Here is a 23564-nt window from a genome sequence, read left to right as displayed (position 1 = left end):
AAGTTAGAGAGTGGGTGGCAAAAATAAAGATATTTATAAAGGCTTGTTCCCGTCAAATATATTCCTGGGGGAGGATAAGGTGGGCAGCGTAATTGTCATATAGTTTATAGTATCAGTTCCTACATCTGACTGCGAGTCGGGATTATCTGGGCCCCATGCTAGACCTACTGAGTTGGAATCCCTAGAAAGATAGAGTCCTGGAGCTTCTATTTCAACCCCATAATTGGTCCTTCTGCAGCCCTGCTGACACTGGATCTCTGTTTGGAAATCATCGGAGTAGGAGCTAAGTATCCCCTTTCCAGTTCTGCTGCTAATGTCATGTGACCTTTTCCAGTCCCAAACTTTTGCTTCTTCCAAATGTAAAATTATGACAATAATTACAGAAGCTGTCCCTTCCCAAGCACATGGTGATGGTCCCTCAACAAGCTAGGTTATTCCAGAGTGCTTTGCTCTGAGCTACTAGAGGAGACATTCTCTAAATACAAGGCCTTCCGAATGCAATTACTTCCATCTTAGAATTTTTTTTTCAATTCAAGATGAAGCTGGGGATACTACTTGGTCAAACACACATAAAAAGAATCCAATTTCTAAATGCAGTGAGGCCCCTTACTAAGAAGACAAAGAGAATGCCAAGCCCCAGCTAGTCAGAATTGGTGGGGTTTTCCTCTTGTTCTCCAACAAGGCTGGTGCTACTCACTTACTTGAGCTGTTTGTCCAGTTAACAGAGGCAGCCTTGGAAACCCTCAGTATAGAGGGCTGTTTCCTCCTCTTCTAGCCCACCTCATGTCTTTTCCTTTCCCGCACAAATGGGGCAAAGCCTTGGAGAAAGGAAAAGGTCAGCAGAGAACACATCACCCTCGTTCTCTTCTACTCTATTAAATGAGCAGTCATTGGGGTTCGCTCTCAGCCCCCTCTCTGCAGGCCCTGGAGGCTGATAAACACACTGGCTCTGCTAAGTAGGCCTGCTGTGCCCCTCAGCCTCACTTCACACCCTTGGCACAGATCCTACACAACTTGCCCTGCCTTGGCCTTTGGAGCCTGGTTTCACAGCATGGAAACAAGTGAACGGCCGTAGGGATCACTTGAACAGACTTGCTTTAATGCCTGCGGCCCTCATATGTTGTAAATATGCAGGGCCTCCTTAGCAAGTTACAATAAGGAACAGAACGGAGCCTTCCCTGCAAGAGCTCTGAAGTGCTCTCCAAGCCAATTCCCTCTGTAGAACACTCGGAGGTATCTTTTCTTTTTTTTTTTTTTTTTTTTGTGGTGGTACTGGGGTTCCTGGAAGCCCTTCTACCTCCGGGCTACACTCCCAGACCTATTTTATACTTTTTTATTTTTGGAAACAGGGTCTCTTAGCCAACGCAGCTGACTTCGAACCTGCGCGATCCTCCTGTCTCTGCCTCCCAAGCGCGGGGATTACAAGCGTGCACCACCACGCCCGGCTGGAGGTATCTTTTCTATGGATTTCAACTGAGGAGAGAAATGGACTGTGGTTAAAGAGGAGGCTGTGTTCTAAGTTCACAGATGGCAGTGGCCCTCAAATTGCCCTCTTTGAATTCCTGGACCTCCCTTCTGATATTACAGTTTATGAGCACTGGGGTGAGAACCATGGATTCACATCTATAAAAACAAGGTTTCAGGTGCTAAACAAGAATTCCTAGGTGATCTTAATGCAGGCTGTCTGAGGTCCACGCCTAGAAAAACACTGAGTAAAATCTTTATAGAGGAAGTGAGACTCATCTTATTTTTGAAGAGTGGGTAGGAAGAAGGGGTGTTTGCACTTGGAGTAAACTGCCTGAGGCCACATAAACAGAATAATCACATGTGTGCTTGTATGTGTATGTGTGTGGGGGGAACATGAGGCTAGGACAGCTGTAAGAATGTGGTAGTAAGAAGACAAGCCTGACTGAAGTGTAAGCTTGGATTTAAAGATATATAAAGTGTGCATTAGGGAGCCTGGTGTAGTGGCACATGCTTGTAATCCCGGCATTTGGGAGGCTGAGACAGGAAAATCGCACAGTTGGAAGCCAGTCTAGCTACTTAGTGAGGCTCTCAACAACTTAGTAAGACCCTGTTTCCAAACAAAATATCAAATAGGTCTGGGAGTACAGCCTGGAGGTAGAAAGCCTCTGGGTTCCACCCCCAGTAACACACACACACACACACACACACACACACACACACACACACACACACGCTGTATATATCCCCTTGTGTGTATATACAAGTTCTTTCCTGATGAAAATTTGGTTGTTTCCAACCTTTTCCTACCATAAAGAGTGATGCAAGGAATAATTTTATCCATATGTTATAAACATGTATTTAGGAAAGATTCCCAGTGTGATTTCTGGTTTAAAAATTGAGTGCATCTTTCCCTAATAAACTCGTGAATCCCCACCTTCTCACCCTTTCCCTTTGTCATTAGTCTAGTTTTAGTCCTACACAATAGAATAGCTTCCATTCTAGCTACATTGCTCTACATTATATTTCCCAAAGTGCTCTTCATGATACTTCATATAAATGTTTCACACTAAATACTCACTGAAAACTGTTTATGGAGAGAAATCAGCCTTTGGGCTTCACCTCCATATTCCAATGTAGGAAAAGACTTAATGGGAAACGAGGAAAGCAGATCTTATGGCTATAAAACATGCCTATGTGCAGCGAAGCATAAACACACACAGACCATAGGTCCCACAGCCACAGAAGGCTGGCCTATATATCTGTCCATTTTAAAGCAGTTACAGGATTAATGGCACCAAACGTTTCTAAGTGGACCTCAGAAAGCTTTCTGAGTGTGAAATTTTTCAAAGCCTTGGTGGTTTTACTCCATGGACCAGACACTAAAAAGCTTAAAGGAAGAAACTGGGTAAGGACTACAGCTGAAATAAGAGGCCCTGTGCTATTCTCCAGGCAATGTCACAGTCATAATCTATTCCAGAAAATCTCTAGGCTTGGTGTCAGAAACTCTTGGTTCAAGTCTAGGGATGGGTATGACATGTGAGTACTTCACTGGACCCTATTGGTCTAACTTTTACTTTCATGAGATCCCTTTTTTTCCTCCCCCCCCCCCAACTTCCACTTAAGAGAAAATGACCCTTGACTTTCTGAGTCTGGCTTATGTCATTAAACATGATGCTCTCCATCTACTTTCTTGCAAATGACATAATTTCATTCTTCCTTATGATGAATAAAACATACTTTCTTTATCCATTTATCTGTTCATAGACACCTAGGCTGCTTCCTTAATTTGGCTACTGTGAGTTGAACTTCTATAAACATGGGTATGCATATATCTCTATAGTGTACTGACTTTAATTCTTTTGGATAAATACCAAGGAGTGGTATAGCTGAGTCATATAGTGGTTGCATTCCTAGTCTTTTAAAAAATCTTCACGGGATACTTTTTTTTTTTTTTGAAACCCTTTCATCTCTCAGCTCCCATGACACAGCCCCTCCTGATTCTTGCATTTTCTTTGTGCCTTTCCAATTTCCTATTCCTAATGCTCTTATTCTCCAGCCTATGCCCTCTGCTCTTTTCCTCCTTTTCCTATTACTTTTTGTGATCAAATTCATCCATTCCTACAGCCTCAACTTGCTCCCAAGCTCCACAACCACTTTTCAGTTGCCATCGGGACATCTCAACATAGATATGACTCAGCCTGTCTGAAACCAAGTTCAGTAGCTTCTCCCCCTCCCTCTGTCAATTTGGTCATCACTGTCTCCTCCTCCTCCTCTTCCTCCTCTTCCTCTTCCTCTTTATACTCCTTCATTTTGTGCTGAGATCAAATTCAAAGCCTTGTACATGCTAAATATAACATGTGTTCTACCATTGAGTTATACTTTTTGTGTGTGTGGTACTGGGATTGAACCCAGTTATACTTGAGTAATACTTCCAGTCCCCTTCCTCTCCCTCCATTAACTTGGTCATTATCATCATCATCATCATCATCATCATCATCATCATCATCATTTCCCTCCTACTACTCTTCCTCCTCCCCCTCTTCTTCTTCCTCCTCTTTCTCCTCCTCCTCCTCCTCGCTTTTGTGATGGGATTATTCAAGGCCTTGTGAATGCTAAGCATGTGTTCTATGACTGATTTTTACTTCTAGTTCCCTGGCCTTCATCCTTAATTCTCTATTTCAACTAAATGTTCAGGTCAAACCCACTTCAACTTCAATCTTTCCTATCTTCCTCTCTCTCTTCTGAATTGATCATTAAATGTCATCAAGTTTACATTTTAAGCTATCTCTTCTGCATCTTAGCTGCCAGACCCATGCCCTCATCATCTCTCATTTAGACAGGGTAATGGCCCTAACTAGTCTTTGCCACTTTCTCCACCAGTCCAACCCAGAGTTTCTCATTGTACAACATGAGCAAGCATATGGTACCACCTCACTTTAAATCTCTTAATAACTACCTAAACTCCTTGAAAGATAGACCCAAATTACCTTTTCAGTTTCATTTCAAGGCATAATTTGTCTGTCCTAAGATGCCTTCTGTTCTACACTGACCCCTTGGATCTAGAGATAATCCACAGCGTTCTGTGTAAAGACTTTCATATATAATGCCCTCTCTCAGCTCCCACTTCTCAGGTACCCACATTTGGTAGACCAATTTTGCACTACACTCATTCTTCAAAAACATGACAGTTGCCGGGCGTGGTGGCGCAGGCTTGTAATCCCCGCGCTTGGGAGGCGGAGACAGGAGGATCGCGCAGGTTCGAAGCCAGCCGCGCTGGTGTAAGAGACCCTGTTTCAAAAATATAAAATAGGTCTGGGAGCGTAGCCCGGAGGTAGAAGGACTTCCAGGAACCCCAGTACCACACACACACACACACACACACACACACACACACAAAAAAAAAAAAAAAAAAAACATGACAGTTATCACATTTGCTTTGCAACATTTCCTTACCTTCATCAATGGTAAAATTACTGATTTTTATTCCCTGGACCTATGTCCCCCCACTATTACAGGATTCAGTTATGAGACCCTGTAAGCCTCCAAGGAATAGGGACTACTAGTATTTAGTTATGTATTTCCAGTGCCTAGCATGGTACCACCAGGCTTGCAAAAGAGCTCTAAAAGTAAGGAGGTGATGCCCTCATAAATTACAACCTTATGAAAGCAGCACAGTTTTAAGGAAATAATTCTGAGGAGAATAAAGAAGTCGGAGTAAGAAAAGATGGAGCCCCTTAGGGGGAGATTTTGTTTTGCGGAGGGCCTTCCTGGTATCCCTCAAATCTCAGACAGGTGCCATGTGCTTTGCCAGTAAGTGAGGAATCCCCTGTCTCCTGAGTCATGTCAGCCTCCTCTCAGAGTACAAGAGCTGTTCTAAAATGGCCTCACTGCCGGGCGTGGTGGCTCACACTTGTAATCCCCGCGCTTGGGAGGTGAAGACAGGAGGATCGCGCAGGTTCAAAGCCAGCCGCGCTGGCTTATGAGACCCTGTTTCCAAATAAAAAAGTATAAAAAACAGGTCTGGGAGTGTAACCCGAGGCAGAATGGTTTCCAGGAACCACAGTACCACGAAAAAAAAATATATAAAATAAAATAAAATAAAATGGCCTCACTGCGACCTCACTATGACTCACAGCACCCTGTCGCCAGTCTCAATTACTCCTGAACGATATCTTATCAATTGCCAGCGAATCTAGAGTCACATTCAGAACATAGGAATATAAAATAGCCTAAGGAGCCCTAAGAAGGAAATTAAGAACTAAGATTAATAACTGAGAAGTTATTTAGCATCCACCTCAGACTGATGTCCAAGAAACACATGAAAAGACCCTGGGCTAGTGACTCAATTCTATCAAGCAGAAATGTGCTGATCCATATTGTGCATAAGTAACTGTTCTAGATTAAGTGAGACCTACACCCTGCCTTTCGGGTACTTCTACTTCAGAGGCAGAGACACCTTAACAAGCACCTCTGAGTACAGTACAATGAGTTCCATGTAGACATAAATGTAGTCCATGCAGGTGATAAGACTGGTCAAAGGGCAGAGAGCCTTGAGCTGACCATGACCTATATTACAGAAATGTGTTCTTGTCCCAGTCTTTCTATCAACAAAGTTCCTATTTTCATGGAGCTATCACTTGGGTTCCAATGTTAGCAAATAGATTCTATCTTGTCCTATTATACCAGAGATATCAGAGTACCTTTGAGAAAAGTCACTTCGTTAGGATGAGGGTCCTGTCTTTCTCTAAGGCCAGATTTTGCAGAAACTTGAATTCAGTTTTTGGAATTCATGTTCTATGGCTGGTTCTGTCTCCTAGTACTGAGCATATATGCCTTCCTGAACTCTACTACTGACTTGTGGGTGAAACTCCTGATAGTGTCCTATGCCCACTATGCTTCAGTGTCTCATGAACAAACTAAAGATGTTAACAGCAACTCCCTTCAAAAAACATAAGGAGTAGCCAGGCGTGGTGGCACATGCTTATAATCCCTGCGCTTGGGAGGCAAAGACAGGAGGATCACGCATGTTCGAAGCCAGCCTTGCTGGCTTAAGAGACCCTGTTTCCAAATAAAAATATAAAATAGGTCTGGGAGTATAGCCCGGAGGTAGAAGGGTTTCCAGGAACCCCAGTACCACCAAAAAACAAACCAAAAACAAAAACAAAAAACATAAGGACTAAATAAAACTACCTTGGCACATGCCAGATACTCAAAAACAATCATCACCGCCATTTTTATCTTCGTTACTAAGATACACTCTCTGCCTTCTTAATGAAGTATGACCTAGAGGTGAGACGTGCCCTCCCAATCATCCCCACCCTCAAGGGGTTTCAGTAGGGGTTCACTTGAGTCTCACAGACCCAGCTGAGAAACCAAGTACCTCTCAGGGCCAGGTAGCCATAAGCCAGGTTGGTCAATGCCTGTGCACATTTCCAGTGTTCTTCCCCAAAGATAATCCGAGAAAGGATGACACATCGAATCAGCTCCTTGTTTGCTTGGGTATTCTGTAGAGAACAAAAGTCATTATGCTATGTTTTTAGGAAAGAAGAAAATTCTCTGGCCAATGACTGGAAGGTAGGACTGAATTTGCCTGTCATCGTTTATTTTCTTCCTATTCTTTCCCATCCCACATCCAATCTATTAAGTACAGTTGGCTCCTGCTCATTCCTATATCCTGAAACCAAGCTCTTCTCATCATTTCTGCCTTGAGTACTTCATCTCAGCCACCTTCGTCTTTTACCTGGCTGGCTATGACAGTCCCTTCCAATGAATGCCTCTACGTGATAGAGCGACTTGTTTGTTTTGTAGTACTGGGGATGGAACCCAGGGGTTTTCTACCCCCAGGCTACACCCCCAGACCTATTTGATATTTTATTTGGAAATAGGGCCTCACTAAGCTGCTGAAATGCTCACTAAGTAGCTGAGGCTGGCTTCGAACCCGCGCAATCCTCCTGTCTCAGCTTCCCAAATACTGGGATTATAAGCATGCACCACCACGCCCAACTCAAAGTGACTTCTTTTAACTTTTACCATGAAAAGCTTTAATGATATCAGTGAATTGCATAGCTCCATTAACTATCTGGTTATGATCAATCCTGTTCCATGGCTATACTCCTCATTCACAAACTCTCATCTTCTATCATGCTGAGCAGATAAAAAACATTACAACATTTTATCTACAAACATGTCCTAAGTATCTCTAAAAGATTTTGTCGAATGAGGAACAACCACAAAATCATTATCTTGGAAGAATATTGACAATGATTCCTTAATATCACATATCTAGTCTCATAATTCTAGTATGTTTTAGATTTTTTGATGTCCACACTCTGAGATCAGTCTCTTGAGTCTCTTTACATCACAGGATACCTTAAAAGCTCTAATCTTTTAAAAATTATTTGTGGAAGAAAATGGGTCCTCTGCACTAGCATCTGCTGCAGAGGTGCCTTTCCTTGTGGTCTCCTGATGACACTGAGCTTGTCCCTCACTTCTCTGTTCTGCCTTAATACCAGTCATTAGATTAAGAAGTGTGGTTAATTTTGCTTTGTTTTTGTAAGGAAAAACTACTTCATAGATATTAGCCTGTTCTTTCATCAGGAGACAACTAACAACTGGTTGTCTTTTTTATATATTAGCACAACTACACAACTATACAATATGCAAAAAAAATTTAAAAATGCTGATATCCGAGTTCTATCATTCTTCTTCATTGTTAGCTAGAATAATTGTATAAAGAGAAAATGTACCTTTATCTACTTTTCTGATTACCTAATAGTACAATTTGTAATAAAGAAGCAGAGGATAAATCTTTCCCTTTATTTACCAGCTTTCAAAATTCTAAGTTATTTCAACTAGTGTCACCCAATGACACTTTATTATATAATAAATCCTTTATTATATAAACTGAGATTTTTAAGCATATGTTATGTGCCAGCCTAAGTTTGTAAAAGTATAAATTAGATCACATTACTCTCCTATATAAAACCCTCCATAGCTTCCCATTTTAAAATTTTTTATTTATTTATTTATTTATTTATTTATTTAGCAATGCTGATTGAAGCTAGGGGCATTCTATCTCTGAGCTACACCTTTGCCACCCCGTTTCTATTTTGTCATTTGTTTTGAAATAGGGTCTCACTAGATTGCTTAGTCTTGCTGCATTGCCAAGGCTGTCCTCAACCTGAAAACCCCTGTCTAGGCTTCCCAAGTACTGGGATTACAGGCATGTACCACCACATCCAGCTCCACTTTTTATTTTTCATAAGCTCCAGAGTCCATACCATGGCCTCCAAGGCTCTGTTGAGTGTGCCCCTATCCTCATCACCTCCTGACTTTCTACCACTCTTTTCTTCTCCCTCACTTCCTCTGCGAGAGCTACACTGATCTGAATGTGGCAAACTAATTCTCAATGTCATTTTTGCGTCCAGTGTTACCCCTGTGTGGAACACTCTTTCAAGTAGTTAGTCCATCATTTAATCTTCAATTTGTTCACCTCAGAGAGGCCTTTCTTGACCACCTTTCTAAAAGAGCCTTTTACTTTATCACTCACTGTCCCATTATCTACTGCATTTCTTCTTCATGGCACTTGTGCCTATTGATATTAGCTATTCTTTTCTGTCTATTATCTATCTCCCCAGGAGAATAGACGTTAATTACTGATCTTCACTGCTGTATACTCAGTGCACTGAGGAACTACACATTCAGTATTTGCTGAATGAATCATGATGTGGCTAGATGGGGGGCCTCTCTGTCACTGTAGAACTGATGGGCAGAGCTCTCTAAGAAATCACAGAACTGTTCCTTCAAGTCGTGTGCTTTGTGACTTTACGAACATCATCTATTGGCTGCACCAGTCAACAAAGTCAGGCATTTATTTCCGGGGGAAATGAAAACAGCACTTCAAGAATCAAAAGCCTGGAGTTTGACCGGGTGTGGTGGTGCACGCTTGTAATCCCCACGCTTGGGAGGCAGAGACAGGAGAATTGTGCTGGTTAGGAGCCAGCCTCGCTGGCTTAAGAGACCCTGTTTCCAAACAAAAAAATATAAAAAATAGGTCTGGGAGTGTAGTCCGGAGGTAGAAGGGCTTCCAGGAACCCCAGTATCACCAACAAAACAAAACAAAACAAAACAAAACAAAAAAAGCCTGGAGTTTGGGCACTGGTTCTAATGTTTACTGATTGTGTTGCTTTAAGGACAATCTTCCTGATCCTAATTTACTTTTCTGATATTTAGTAACCTATACTATGTACCTTAAAGAGTTATTTATAAGAAAATAATGGTATCTCAGTGATACAAACTGGTTAAATGCTATCTAAATGCACCCCACTTAAAGAGTAATGCACAAGCACATTAGCACCTCATACAGAGTGCAAGAACTACTGCCCTCCCCTACCCCCTTAGGGTACTAGGGATTGAACCCAGGGGCATTCTAACTCTGAGATACACTCATAGCCCTTTTTATTTTTAATTTTGAAACAGGGTCTCACTAAGTTACTGAGGGTCTTGTTAAGTTGCTAAGGCTCTTCAAACCTGTGATGATCTGATGATCCTGTCTCCACTTTGATTCACTCTTAAAATGCATACCTGGACTCTTCAACCTCTGTGCTACTTCCGTTTCTGGTCCTTTGTCTTGCTTATAATTCCATTGTAACCGACACTACCCAAATCCTTGCCAGGCCTTAGACTTCTGCCTGGCTACCCTTGTTTTTTCAGTCTTCTGTCTTGCTACTCTGGCCCTCTAGTTTCCCAAGAGGGATCATCCTGAAATCTTCCAGAATAAATTTTAAAAATCAGTCAAAGAGCTGTGTGTGGTTGTGCACACTTAACCCCAGTACCTGGAAGGCTGAGACAGGAGGATCTGGGTTTGCGGTCAGCCTCAGCTACTTAGTGAGGCCCTTTGCAACTTAGTGACATCCTGTTTTAAAATAAAGAATGAACAATTGGGCTGAGGGTATTGCTCGGAGGTAGAATGCCCCTGGGTTCCATCCCCAGTGCCACAACAACAACAAAAATTAGTCAAAGGTAATTTTACACTACCAAGAAGTACACATTAATTTTTAGTTCGAATCTAGGAGTACAGATACTCCCGGGAAGAGTGGATGTGTATCCTGTGCAGAACTGAAAGGTGGGCCAGCTACTCAACCATGCTCTGCTTCTCTCCCACCTACACAGAAATATACCATCTTCCTCTACTTTGTGTGCCTCCTTTGTCAGCAAAGGCATATTTTTAATTAGAAACAAACACCTAATACATTTTTTTGTTTGATTTACCATTTTTTCTTTAATCAGCTGCACTACTTTCTTCTGGGACTGAGCTAATTTCTCTTTGGGAGGAGACATATAGTCAATGGTCCTCTCCTTCTTCTGGACTGCCATTTCTTCTTCACTCTCTCCAGATTCACAAGTGGGAGACAACTCATCTGTTTGCGAGTGTGCTGGGATTTTGTTTTGCTGGGACCTGTGGGGATGAAAGGGGTTCAGAGTCAGGATTCTCAATACTAAATTGAAGGCTGTGGCTCTCCCAGCTGGGGAACAGAAACTTGCCTTCTAAGTTAAAATTGAAAGCATAGAGACAGGGTAGTAAATTTATGTCATCCTTAAAGCTTAGCACCTAGGCTGATAATGTGATGGTTTAAATTAAAGAGATTTTAGCCAGGTGTGGTGGTGCACACTTGTAAGCCCAGCATTCAGGAGGCTGATACAGAAAGATCGCGGTTCGCAGACAGCCTCAGCTACTTAGCAAGGCCCTCTGCAACTCAGTGAGACCCTGTTTCAAAGTAAAGAAAAAAAAAATGGGGCTGGAGGCGTAGCTCAGAGGTAGAATGCCCCTGGGTTCCATCCCCAGTACCAGGAAAAAAAATTAAAGAGATTTGATGAACTAGCAGCATTAGAGGCATTTCTTATTAACCACATGATCCAGAACAAGTCATTATTTAATCTATTACTCTCTGAGTCGATATAAATACCTACCTGATTAAGGTAAAAATTAAATGGGATAATATTTATGAATCACTTAACACAATACCTGGCATTTAGTAAGTGCTTTTTTTTTTTTTTTTTTTTTTTTTTTTGGTAGTACTGGGGTTCCTGGAAGTGCGGGAATTACAAGCGTGCGCCACCACGCCCGGCCTAGTAAGTGCTTTTTAACTTTAGCTATTACTGTTACATTAGCTCAATGACCTGGTTTCTTCATCTACAAGATGTGGGTATTGAATTGGAAGATCTCAAAGATCTTAATTCTGATCCAAACCATGGAAGAAAACAGATATAGGGAAATAAGGGATGGGGAACTAACATTTTGAGACTGGAATTCCAATGCCCTCTTTCATAAATCTTCAGAGATTGATCATGTAGTGGCTATGAGAACGTGAGTTTCCCAGGTTGAGTGGAGAGAGTCCTACATTGGCTCAAGTGCAGTCAGAAAAAATATTGGCTCCGGTATGTTAAAATTACACAAGAAAGCTCTCTTTTACACGTGCAACCATGTACATAGTCACATACAATGGGATTTCTAACTGCAATTCTGACCATAATTATGAAGGAAGTAATTAGAATACAAAAGACAAAATCAAAAGACAATCTTATACAACAACAACAAAAAAATTCTTAACATCACCAGAAAAAGCAACAAAGTGATCCAGAAGAACCAGAATTCTGAGATTTTTATGAGCTACAACAATTATAAGTAGGTCTCTCATGGGTATCTCATGGGAATCTCCTTTGTATTCAATATAGCTTTTAAAAGCCCAGCCACTGCAAAAAATTTTAAATAAAATTTATCTTTTCTACTGATAAGTCATGAATGTTTATTGTTTTCTAAGAGGGAAATTGAGAAAAGTATCATTAAATAAAAATAAATGTCAAGTGTAATCTTTCACATGGAATTTGAAAAAGGACAGGCTAACATTCATCCAAAGTCCTGTTCCAAATGACTTATCCACAGATAGGCATGCCAAGTCCCAGGGGTAGGAGGAAAGCAACATTTCTTCAGGCTGGGCCTTGGAGGGATCACTCTCTGATCACACATAAGTGTGTTTTCAGTAGACACACCAGCTCAGTGGAAAGGCCAGAAAAGGCCATGTGATATGGTAAGAAGGGTGATAAACTCACCTCTTTTCGCCTGATGAATTCCATATAATTAATGCTATTCAATAAGGTAACCAGCAGCTGTATGTGGCTATTAGGAACATGACATGTGGCTACTCAAAATTGAAATGTGCTGTTAAGTGTAAAATACACACCAAATTCTGAAGACTTGCCATAAAAATATAAAGCATTTTACTAATAATTATCTATAATGATATTTTGGATATGTTGAGATAAATAAAATATATTAAGATTGAATTTATGTGTTTTTCTTTTAATATGGTTACCAGAAATTTTTAAACTTTGTGGGGGGAATGCATTATATTTCTATTCAACAGCACTGATATAGAGCAATGATTGTAAACTAAGGTGACTTTTTCCCCAGGGGACATTTGGCAATGTCTGAAGGCATTTTTGGTTGTCATAATTGGGACATGGCTACTGGAATCCAGGAGGATTAGAGACCAGGGAAACTGCTAGGTTTCTTTCTTTCTGTATTTATTTATTTTTATGGTACTGGGATGAAACCCAGGGGCATTCTATCTCCAAACTACACCCCCTGCCCTATTTTTTATTCTTTATTTTGAAACAGGGTCTCACTGAGTTGCAGAGGGCCTCGCTAAGTAGCTGAGGCTGGCCGAGAACCGCGATCCTCCTCTCTCAGCTTCCCACAAGTGTGTGCCACCATGCCTGGCATAGAGTGACCCTTTAAAACAAGTTATCTGACCCAAAATAACACCAAGGCTGAGAAACTCTGCTAAAGAGGAAGGATTAAAGAATGGACTCCAGCTGGGCGTGGTGGCGCACGCTTGTAATCCCCAAGCTTGAGAGGTGGAGACAGGAGGATGGAGCAGGTTCGAAATAAAAAAGTATAAAATAGGTATCTGGGAGTGTAGCCCAGAGGTAGAAGGGTTTCCAGGAACCCCAATACCACCAAAAAGAAAAAAAAGAAAAAAAAATCACCATCTATCTAGCATTAATTAATTGTAGATACAAATAGTTACTATACACAATTAGTATTAAAACACACCACAGAAGTAGAATCTTTTCTTCTGTCTAATGTACATACAAAGCTTCTCACTCAGGCTTGCCTTAAATGAGTGCCCCAATGTTACTGGCCAGTGAGTATGAGGTCAAGGTTCTGTGGTACTTACAGATGGAAGCAGAAGTCCCAGTCAGTGTCATTGGTAACAGTTGGGATGCAGATGGGGCTGGCTTGCATCTTCTTCCTACCAAGAATCACATGTGAAATCAACTTTGGTAGAAAAGGCTTAAAAGTTTATTCTATTTTTCTTCTGTTGGATTTGACTAATATTAAATTGAAACTGCCAAATATAAACCATGGCAACTCATGATGGAAACCCCTAGTGAGACAGGGACCACCATAGGGTCAAAGGACAAATGGACTGTGCCTTAGCTTCTGGCCTGACAGCAGACTCCAGGGGGCTTGGTCTGTGCTACCCTCAACCAGTGTCAGCTTTGCCTCACTGAATTGAGTACACCTACAACCAACTGACATCCCCATCTCTTAGAGTAACTAATAAAGTGACTAATGGTTTCAATTTAGAATGTCCCAACCCTCAGGGAAACAAGGTTGCTAAGGGGATTCCCGAGGGCGTGGCCTTTGGGATTATATGGTTCCTCCTCCCTGCATTTTTTTTCCCTCTCCTGCTTCTGGCCTCCACAATGTCAAAGTGGAGGCTTGCTCTCTTCCTCTCTCACTTCCCACTACCATGGTCTGAGTTCTACAGACCTGGTCTGACATGGACTTAATCCTGAAATCTCCAAGAACTATGAGCAAATAAATCTATCTTTTTCTAAACTATGTTGGATTACAGCACTGATAATGTTGACGGAGACCATGAGCTCTTTTCTTTCATCCAAAGATCCAGCTTGCCTGCTTGTCAGAGCTGGGTCAACCTTCCTAAATGGGTGGGCCAATAAAACCTTGCCTGCATGTTTGCTGGCCTGACTTGATTTTCTTTCTATCATCCTGGTCAAAAGATCTCAGTGTTCGTATCACCAGAAAGCAAAAATTAAAAACTTTCATCACATTAAATCTGAGTTGAATTTCTGTTTCCTAATTTCTACTCCATCTTTCTTCACCAAAATGCCTGGGCTTTCCCCCCTTTAACCTCTTAAAAGCCACACTTCTACATCTCCTTAATCACCCAAAATACGGTCACCTACTTAACTCGGCAGGTACATAGCAAAGATCCAAATAAAGCAACCAGCTCTCTGCACGAAGTGAGGTACAACCGGTATATTGGCTAATTCTTTTCCTTTGGGTCATATCACTATTTAATAGGAGGCTGAAGCTAAGCAGCCAAAACTCATGTGTTGATTATTTTGTTTGCTGTTGTTAGCTGAAGGAAGAATGGTTGAAACACATGGTGGAAAATACGATGTATAAATATTTGAGAAATTCATTTCTCAAAGTTATCCCCATAGCTTACGTCAAATGCACTTGACCTTTAATCCACCAAACTGCTCATTTCACCCTGTAGTACAGACGGTCACTCATTCCCAGGGGTTCCCCAGCACTGGGATCTTTTGGTCTCTAGGACTCAATGAAGCCCCTTAACATTCACGGTCCGAAAATCAGAAGAGAAAATTAAATTCTCTTTCTAGTCACTGTTTTCAAAACCCTGGCCAGGGAAAGGGGTTCTGACTTGGTAAACTCTCACATCCTGTTCCTACGAGGTTCCACGAGGCCCTGAAAAGAGACCCCACACTTTCGGCCCCCTGGAGTACACGGCGCTTCCTCCTTCTGGCGGCTGTTCTCAGTGACCTTAAGTCCGGCGGCTGCGCGCAGAGTTTCCCGCAGGGGAAGCTCAGCCAGGTGCAACTCCCGCGCGTACCTGGCCCGGGGCTGGGAAGCCACGCCCCGGAGCGAGCCTTCCGGGCCCTGAGCCGCGCAGGTCGGCTCTGGCGGGCGGTGTCGGCGTCGCGGCTTCGGCGGACCTGGTTCCGGGCACCGCAGCGTCGCCAGCCCCGCCGAAGCTAGACTGTCGGTTAAGTCGGCCCTTAGGATCTGCAGCCCGGGTTCCAGCCCGGAAGGACAATGAGTTGCCACGGAAACGGAACGCTGCGGACCAGCTGCCGGTTGCCATGGCGACGCGGGACACTTCCGGCCCCGGCGTTTGTGGCGCGGTTCTCTGCGGACCCCGGCCGCCGGCTAGTCCCAGAGATCGCCTCTGCTGCTCCAAGTCGTTCAGGATTGCTGTCTCATAGGAATCTTAAGTCCTGGAGAGGACGAGGATAAGTCCCGTTGAAAGAAGTGAGGAGCGCCATCGATTTCCAGGACACTACTTGTTTAAAGCTTCAACACCTACAGCCAGTGACAGCTACTTCAGGGACAACCCCGGCCTGCACTCCCCTCCGCAACCTCTGCCGCCCAGAACCGTCCCGACGCCAGAAGATAGGTTCAGATACACTTAGTGACTGCCCTCACCGTCTTCCTTACCTCTCCGCCGAAGACTGTAGGGTTTGTTTCAGGAAAGTACCAGTGAGCAGGGGAAGAAATGGGCTGCTAGCCGGGCGGGCGTGGTGGTGCTCGCTTGTAATCCCAGGACTTGGGAGGCTGAGACAGGAGGATCGCAGGTTCACGGCCAGCCTCAGCTACTTACTGAGGCCCTCTGCAACTTAGCGAGATCCTGTTTCAAAATAAAGAATAAAATAGGGTTGGGGACGTAGCTGAGAGGTAGAATGCCCCTAGGTTCAATCTCCAGTATTACAAAAAATGGGGCAGGAGTTGCTAGATTTGCAAATGGTTAACAGTTCAGGGAATATTTTCGAGAGAGAAGGGCACATGGCAAATTCTAAACTACGCGGCCACACATTCTTATATCACACCCTTCAGTGCCCACAAAACACACAGTAGTAGTTCACCCAGGTATGGAGCGATTTGTTCCCAGTACCACCACCTCTGGACCCTTTGTTTTAAGGGTATTATAATGAACCCTACAATGGACAGGGCCCAGGGCTGGTCAGGTTAAAACAGACATGTCCCTCCAAGAGCAGACTAGGTGAGAGAGAAGGAAAATATTTACTGAGATCTTGAATGATGGAATCTATATTTGGTGTTTGTCTTTTCTGGCTCTAGGGTGGAGTTTCAATTGTCATTATTTCAAGACTGCCAAGAAAGCCTTTTTGGGATGGAGGTGTTATTTAAACCAGTTTGCTTAAGTATCACTTAAGTAAAATCTGCATTGTTGTTTAGTTCAAGGTTAAATCTCTTCCATTAGGCTCCTAAGCCAAAATTTTGGAAAGACCTCATCTCTTGATTCTATTTCCTAAGAGAACCCTCAGCGTGGAACAGTTATGAGAGGTATAAACTTGGTTTCAAGATGCTAAGGTTCTAGTTTTAACTCTATTTAACTCTAGGGCAGATCACAACCCATTGATCCCAATTTTCTTGCAATAATACTTATGATAATATTTATACCACCAGCTATCTAAGACCATTCCAGTTCCAGGACTGTGAGGACTTTTGTGACTCAATGTATTTAACATGCAGGGAGATTAAAAGGAAGAACCTACTTCCTGTTCTCTAACACTTGTTTCTCTTACCACCTTGTTAAGTTGGGCATCATCAAATTGAAGTTTTATTCTGCCTTCCTAGGGATTGGTTGTGAGGTTGTTTCTAAGTGTATTAAAGGCCAGTTCTTTTCCCTAAACCTTCATTTTTTTTTTCATTATTGTGAAGGTTAGTGTGGTGGGGGAATGGACACTGAATTCCCTCTCCCAAAGCTGACATTCTGATTCAGCTTCTATTTAATTAGCTCTGACCAGAAGCATGTTCACATCTGTAACATTATAAATAAAACTAAGAGAAACTAAAGATTCTTAGAATTCCAAACCTCTGTGATACTTTCTACTCATGCCTTCCTAACCTCATTTCCCAATTGTAAACTTTAGTTGTAATATATATATTTGTTATATATATATATATATATATATATATATATATACATATATATATATTTGTTCAACATAGAATGTTCAGCATGGAATGACACTAGTTGGGGTGGTCAGTGACTTCATTTTAAAACTGTATGTTCACTCATGTTTCCTTTCTTGATCCTGAAGCAGAAGAGGTAAGCATTGCTATTGCAGAAATCACAGAGTAGGTGTAGAAGGTATAATCCCAAATCCAAATGTGATCATCTCCAGATACTTTTAACACCAAGGATTGTGAAATTTAAGAACAAGGATCACAAAACTGTAGTATATGCCCAGAATGGAATTTTACTCAGCTATAAAGAACAAAATTGTCATTTGCAGGAAAACTTGTAGAATTTGATAATATTATGCTATGTGAGATTAGCCAGTCTCAGAAAATGCTTAATTGTATGTTTTCTCTCATATCTGGAAACGAGAGAAATTGGGTAACAGAAAAGAATTCGGATAAAGGAATAGAGACTCCAGTGGAGTGGGTTTAGGGGAGGATAGAGAAATATTAAAAGTAACGATATGTTTGGGCAAGGGGAGAGAAGGGAAGGAGAACAAGACAAGTGTTTTGTGTATGCCGATTCCTATCACTCTATACATCAGTATGATGTATAATTACAGTTCGCCAATAAAATATAAAAATACATTGCTAGAACTATTAATACACTAAAAAGAAAAACAAAAGAAATCCAACTATTCCCTTGGAACAGATATTTTGGCCTCTCAAGATAGAATCTGAGTTCCCACAATATCGTGTCCACAGTCTCATCAGGACACTCACCACACTCTATTGGCATTTTCTGTTTACTTGCAAGTTTCCCATACTCTCCGTGCATGCAGGCGTCCATCCACCCACCCTAACAAAAATATTTATCAAACACCTGCTTTGTGCCAGATACTGTTCAAAGCATCAAGAAAGCAAAGGTGAACAAATAAAGATTTCTCTCTTGTGGAATGTATATTCTTCTAGGTGATGAAAATTAGGGTGCTAGTAAACAATATGGTGTCTCTGCACGTTAGACACAGGCATGTGGCTAAGGCTGTAGACAGAATGTTGTGTGAATGAAGAAGAGTAGGGTGCGGTGGCGCAGACTGGAAATCCCAGCATGAGAGGCTGAGACTAGAGGATTGCGGTTCAAGGACGGCCTCAGCTACTCAGACCCTGTTTCAAAATAAAGAATAAAAAAATAGGGCTTGGAGTATAGCTCAGAGGTAGAATGCCCCTGAGTTCAGTCCCCAGCACCCCCAAAAACAAAAAAGAAAAAGAAAAAGCCTCAGCCATGTGCAGTGGGGCACAGTTTTAATCCTAGTACTTGGGAGACTGAGGAGTATCACAGGTTTGAGACCAGCACCAGCAATTTAGTGAGACCCTGTTTCAAAATAAAAATAAACAGGACTGGTAGTGAAGTTTGGGATTTGGAAGTAGAGTGCCCCTGGGTTCAATACCTAATATTAAAAAAAAAAGAATAAAAACAACAGTCTAAACCGAAAGAAAAGGAAAGAAGTGTCAACCGGACTAAGGCTCCTGATAAGTCCACCCTTAAAATGGGGCAGTCAGGATTTCACGACTGACTCCCCCCCTCCTTCCTTCAGCCAAGTAAACCACATTACATGCAAGTGATTAGCGATATGGGGAAAAAATAAAGCCAGGTAAGGATCTAGAACGTGATGTGGCCATGGGGCAGGGGTATGTTATCATATATAGCATAGTTAAAGAGGGCTTCTCTGACAAGATAGCAATGAGCAAAGACGAACAAATCCTGCAAACATTTAGGGAAAGAGCCGGGCATGGTGGCGCATGCTTGTAATCCCCGCACTTGGGAGGCTGAGACAGGAGGATTGCACAGGTTTGAAGCCAGCCTCAGCTACTTAGTGAGGCTCTCAGCAACTTAGTGAGACCCTGTTTCCAAATTAAAATATAAAATAGGTCTGGGAGTATAGCAAGGATGTAGAAAGCCTCTGGGTTCCACCCCCAGTACCACACACACACACACACACAAAAAAAAAAATTTAGGGAAAGAACACTCTAGGGTGTTAACATCAAGTGCAAGAGCAAGTTTAATAGAGGCAAAGAATAGTAGAAGAGGAACAAAAAGGAGTAAAAGACCCAGTAGTGGGGCATCAGGTTACACAAGGCTCATAGAGGCAACACATTCCTACTACTAACCAGCCCTGTTTAATCAAGCCCTGAACAACCTGTAAGTAGGAGTTGGGATTGCCACTGAGCCCTTAGCATTCAGCACAGTGCCTGGGATGTCATTGGTGTCCAATGCCATATAATAAAATCATCTTTATGAACTTTCTTTTTTTATTTCTATTAGAGATTCTTGCCTCAGTATGTGTTACCAGGTTCTTACTGTTGCTATAACAAGTCCCCACAAATTTATTGACTTAACAAATGACAAATTATAATTCCGGAGTCAGAAGTCTGACGTGAGTTATCATCAGGCTAAAGACAAGATGTCAGCAAGAGTGGTTCCTTCTGGGGGAAAATGTTTCCTTTTCTGGCTTCTAGAGCCCACCTGTATTTTTTAATTTGGGACCTTTTTCTCCATCTTCAAAGCTAGCAGCACAGCATGTACAGATCTCTAACTCTGCGTTTCCTTCTACTTTACAGGACCTTTCCTGCTGTTACTTTGGGCCCACTTAGATTATCTAATTTAAGGTAGACTGATAAGCAATTTGAATTCTACTTTGCCATGTAATCTAACACATTCACAAATTCTAGGGATTAAGAGATAAAAATCAGAGGATGGAGTACTTATTCTGCCTACCAATGTGCGTTTGGCCAGACTTAAAATACTTGACTTAAAATCCCTTCCTTCCTTCCTTCCTTCCTTCCTTCCTTCCTTCCTTCCTTCCTTCCTTCCCTCCCTTTTCTTTCTCTTTGTGTGGTACTGGGGATAGAACCCAGGGGCCTTCTATCTCTGAGCTATGCTCACAGCCTTATTTTATTTTTTATTTTGAATGAGGGTCTCACTAATTTGTGGAAGGCCTCACTAACTTGCTGAGACTGTCCTTCAACCTGCAATCCTCCAGTCTCAGCTTCCCAAGGACTGGGATTACAGGCATGCACCATTACACCCAGGCAAAACACGCCTTGGTAACACCCAGAGAGCCCTTGATTACCCATCTTTTCTGGTGTTTAGAAGCTTAAGTATTTAGCTATATCCTACTCCTTTCCCCTCCCTATACAGCATTTTGTAATCAGGTATGTCTGTTCAGTTTTTGAATATGCCATCTCATCCCATGTAAGGGCCTGGTTTATAAAAAATGTGCAGGAATATTTCTTTCCTTCTCCTACTCGCCACCATCTTTGGGTCTTAACTCCTCAGGGAAGTCTTTCCACATGCTGGAACCCCTACTGAGTGACACACAGCTTGGCCTTTTGTTCCCTCCACACCAGCTTCCGTGACCCATTATGTAACCACCATAGCTGAGCTCTCCTTCTTTTGATTATTTCTCCGATATGGCACACACTCTGGTAAGGCCTGCTGGTCTTCTGTGCTGAGCTGGTGAATGGAAACTGTTAACTGTGTCGATGCCCTGCTCTCCCAGCTCACTCTGCACTGCAGTCTGTCTTTCAGCTTTGCTCAGAGAGCATCACCCCCGTCTTTGCTGGATAGTGTTTCTGCTGTCATCAGCACCCAACATTCCAGAGTTATGTCACATTGCAAAAGGCTGTGCTTAAACGTGTTCTGGGAAAGCTTTCCCCACACAGTGTATCATGTGTTTATCTTATGAAGGGTGGGTTTAATTATTAGAGGCTTTGGAGCCTGTTTTAACACAAATTATGCAAGGAGAACAAATTAATGTCTCTTATTCAACCAATATGAAGGAAAAGGCCATTATTTCTTATTCAGTGCGATAGTACAATATTCTAACTCATTTTTAATTCGCAAGTATATGATGGAAGCTAATGTGAAAATGAGAAATTTGAAAATGATCCAAAGAATCCTCACACCTGTGTGTAAAGGCATGTATACATAGGATGATCGCTGCATCATTTTTGTAGCTGTAAAATACTGGAAACAGACCAACTCACCATCTGTGAGAAGATGGTTAAAAAAATACAGTGCTATTATCAGGCATGGTGGTGCATGCATATAATTCCAGTTCTTGGACAGCAGAGACAAGAGGATCACAGGTTCAAGGACAGCCTCAGCAACCTAGTGAGACCCTGTTTCAAAATAAAAAATAAAATAGGGCTAAAGTGTAGCTCAGAGGTAGAATGCCTCTGGGTTCAATACCCAGCGTGCTCACGCACGCGCAGGCGCACGCGCGCGCACACACACACATACTGTACATACATATATATGCGCTATGACATCTGTAAATATGAAATATTTATGAATATTATGAAATATTATCCAGCACTATGAAATATTATCCAGCAGTTCAAAAGAATGAGATGGTGTAAAGACAGAATAATCTCCAAGATATTTAAATGACAAGGTAAAATATATCCTATGCAGAATGTTTCAGATCACCCAAGAAACTTAATAGCTATTGCTTCTGGAGTGGTAAGTTACCACTTTACTTTTTTAGTTACCAGTGGTAACTAAAGTTCTGGAGTGTTGCTGAAAGTAAGAGAGGCTTCTGGTTTATTTCATTTGTCCTACATTTAGAGCCTGAAATCTAATCACTGAAGGATGTATGTTTCTTTCTGGCATGTGAGGCTTTTTTTTTTTTTTCCATCTGAGAAGACTCATCTGGCTTTATGTAGGTTCCTTGCTTCACAGTGTCCCTAGGAAATCATCTTCTGGTTTGTTAGGTTGACACCAGCTGGATTAGATTCTCCTCTCAGGATGTATGCACTTGATCATTTAAAACAGGAATAATCTCATATCATGCGCACTCATTAATTTTTGTTCTGTTTTTGGTGGAGAAGAAAGCATTAGAGGTTCAATTAAGTAAACAAGTATCATACACATCCTTGTTTGAAATGTTTCAGTACCATACACAGCAGCAATCAGAACTCCAAAGTACAGTGGTGCAATCATGTTGTGAGTGACAGGAAATGGCCAATCACTAAACAACTGCACCCATTCATTGCCATTTTGGTAATTTCATTTATATTTTAACCAACAAGAATTTATCTTAGAATTTTTTTTCAGGGTTCAGTCATCCTTGTTAATGGGATAGGCTAATGTATTTGGAAAAAAGTTTTTTTTTTACTATGTATTCTCTTTTGGTGCTAGGCATGGAACCCAGGGACCTTCTACCTCCGAGCCACCTACCCCCTTAACCCTTCCTAGTTTTTATTTGGAAACAGGATCACTAAGCTGCTGAGGGCCTTGCTAAATTTCAGAGGGCTGGGCTGTAAGTCTGTGATCCTCCCATCTCCATCTCCCAGGTACTGGGATTACAGGTGTGCACCACCAAGCCCAGCTCATTTATTACATTCATTTAAAGAAAGAAATAAGGAGGGAAACAAGTGGAGGCTGCCAAACAGATTGAAAGACCACAGATCGAATGAGAGGCAATTTTGAAGGAAAGGGCTATGATGCACCTGCTCAAAGTGGCTTCCACTTGGGGGAGGCTCAGGACTCAGCGGGGAGAGAGAACTCTGAGAGACCATGTGACGGGGGAGACGTGATACAGTGCCCGCAACTCCCACCACCTGGGCGAGCATCGCGCCGGCCAGAAAACTCTCACACTGAAATGCTATCACACTGATCTTCAGACGCCACGGATAAACTGATGAACACACCCAAAACAACAGAGGTGCAAAATGAAACAAGTTTATTTTCTGCAATAATTTCTGTAAATTACAAAGACAAAATGCTAAACTACAGCATATAACTTTTCAGTATTTAACCAGAGTACTTGTAATAAATAGGTATCCTGAAACAAGATAAAAGGCTACACTTGTCAGGCATCCTACAAAATGTCTCAAGTTTTAGACTCGGCAGCATTTCCGTGCGGGTGGGGGCATGAGAGGGGTTGGTTTTGTATTTGTTTAAGTGCTGTGACAAAAAGTCCTTTCACATTTCTTTGGAGCATTTTTGAAATTCCTTAACTCTAATTAAACAGCATAAGAAAAGGAACAACATCAA

At 42.0% G+C, this 23564-nt stretch overlaps 1 protein-coding gene across 1 annotated transcript in view; it reads right to left on the bottom strand.

Annotated features, from left to right (window-relative positions):
* The window catches only part of TTC23L (tetratricopeptide repeat domain 23 like), a gene marked incomplete at both ends in the record, with an annotated part of 37221 nt that extends 23447 nt beyond the window's left edge, over window positions 1–13774 (bottom strand). The window contains 3 exons of the mRNA XM_080706123.1: window positions 6848–6971; window positions 10738–10924; window positions 13707–13774. Of these exons, the coding sequence (XP_080562249.1) occupies window positions 6848–6971; window positions 10738–10924; window positions 13707–13774 (379 nt within the window). The remainder of the gene's footprint in view (window positions 1–6847; window positions 6972–10737; window positions 10925–13706) is intronic.
* Window positions 13775–23564: the final 9790 nt, after the last annotated feature.

Source organism: Muscardinus avellanarius (assembly GCF_963383645.1).
Source record: "Muscardinus avellanarius genome assembly, chromosome: 1".
Lineage (NCBI taxonomy): Eukaryota > Metazoa > Chordata > Mammalia > Rodentia > Gliridae > Muscardinus > Muscardinus avellanarius.
Note: the sequence above shows the minus strand (reverse complement) of the source record. Positions and strands in the feature narration are given on the sequence as shown.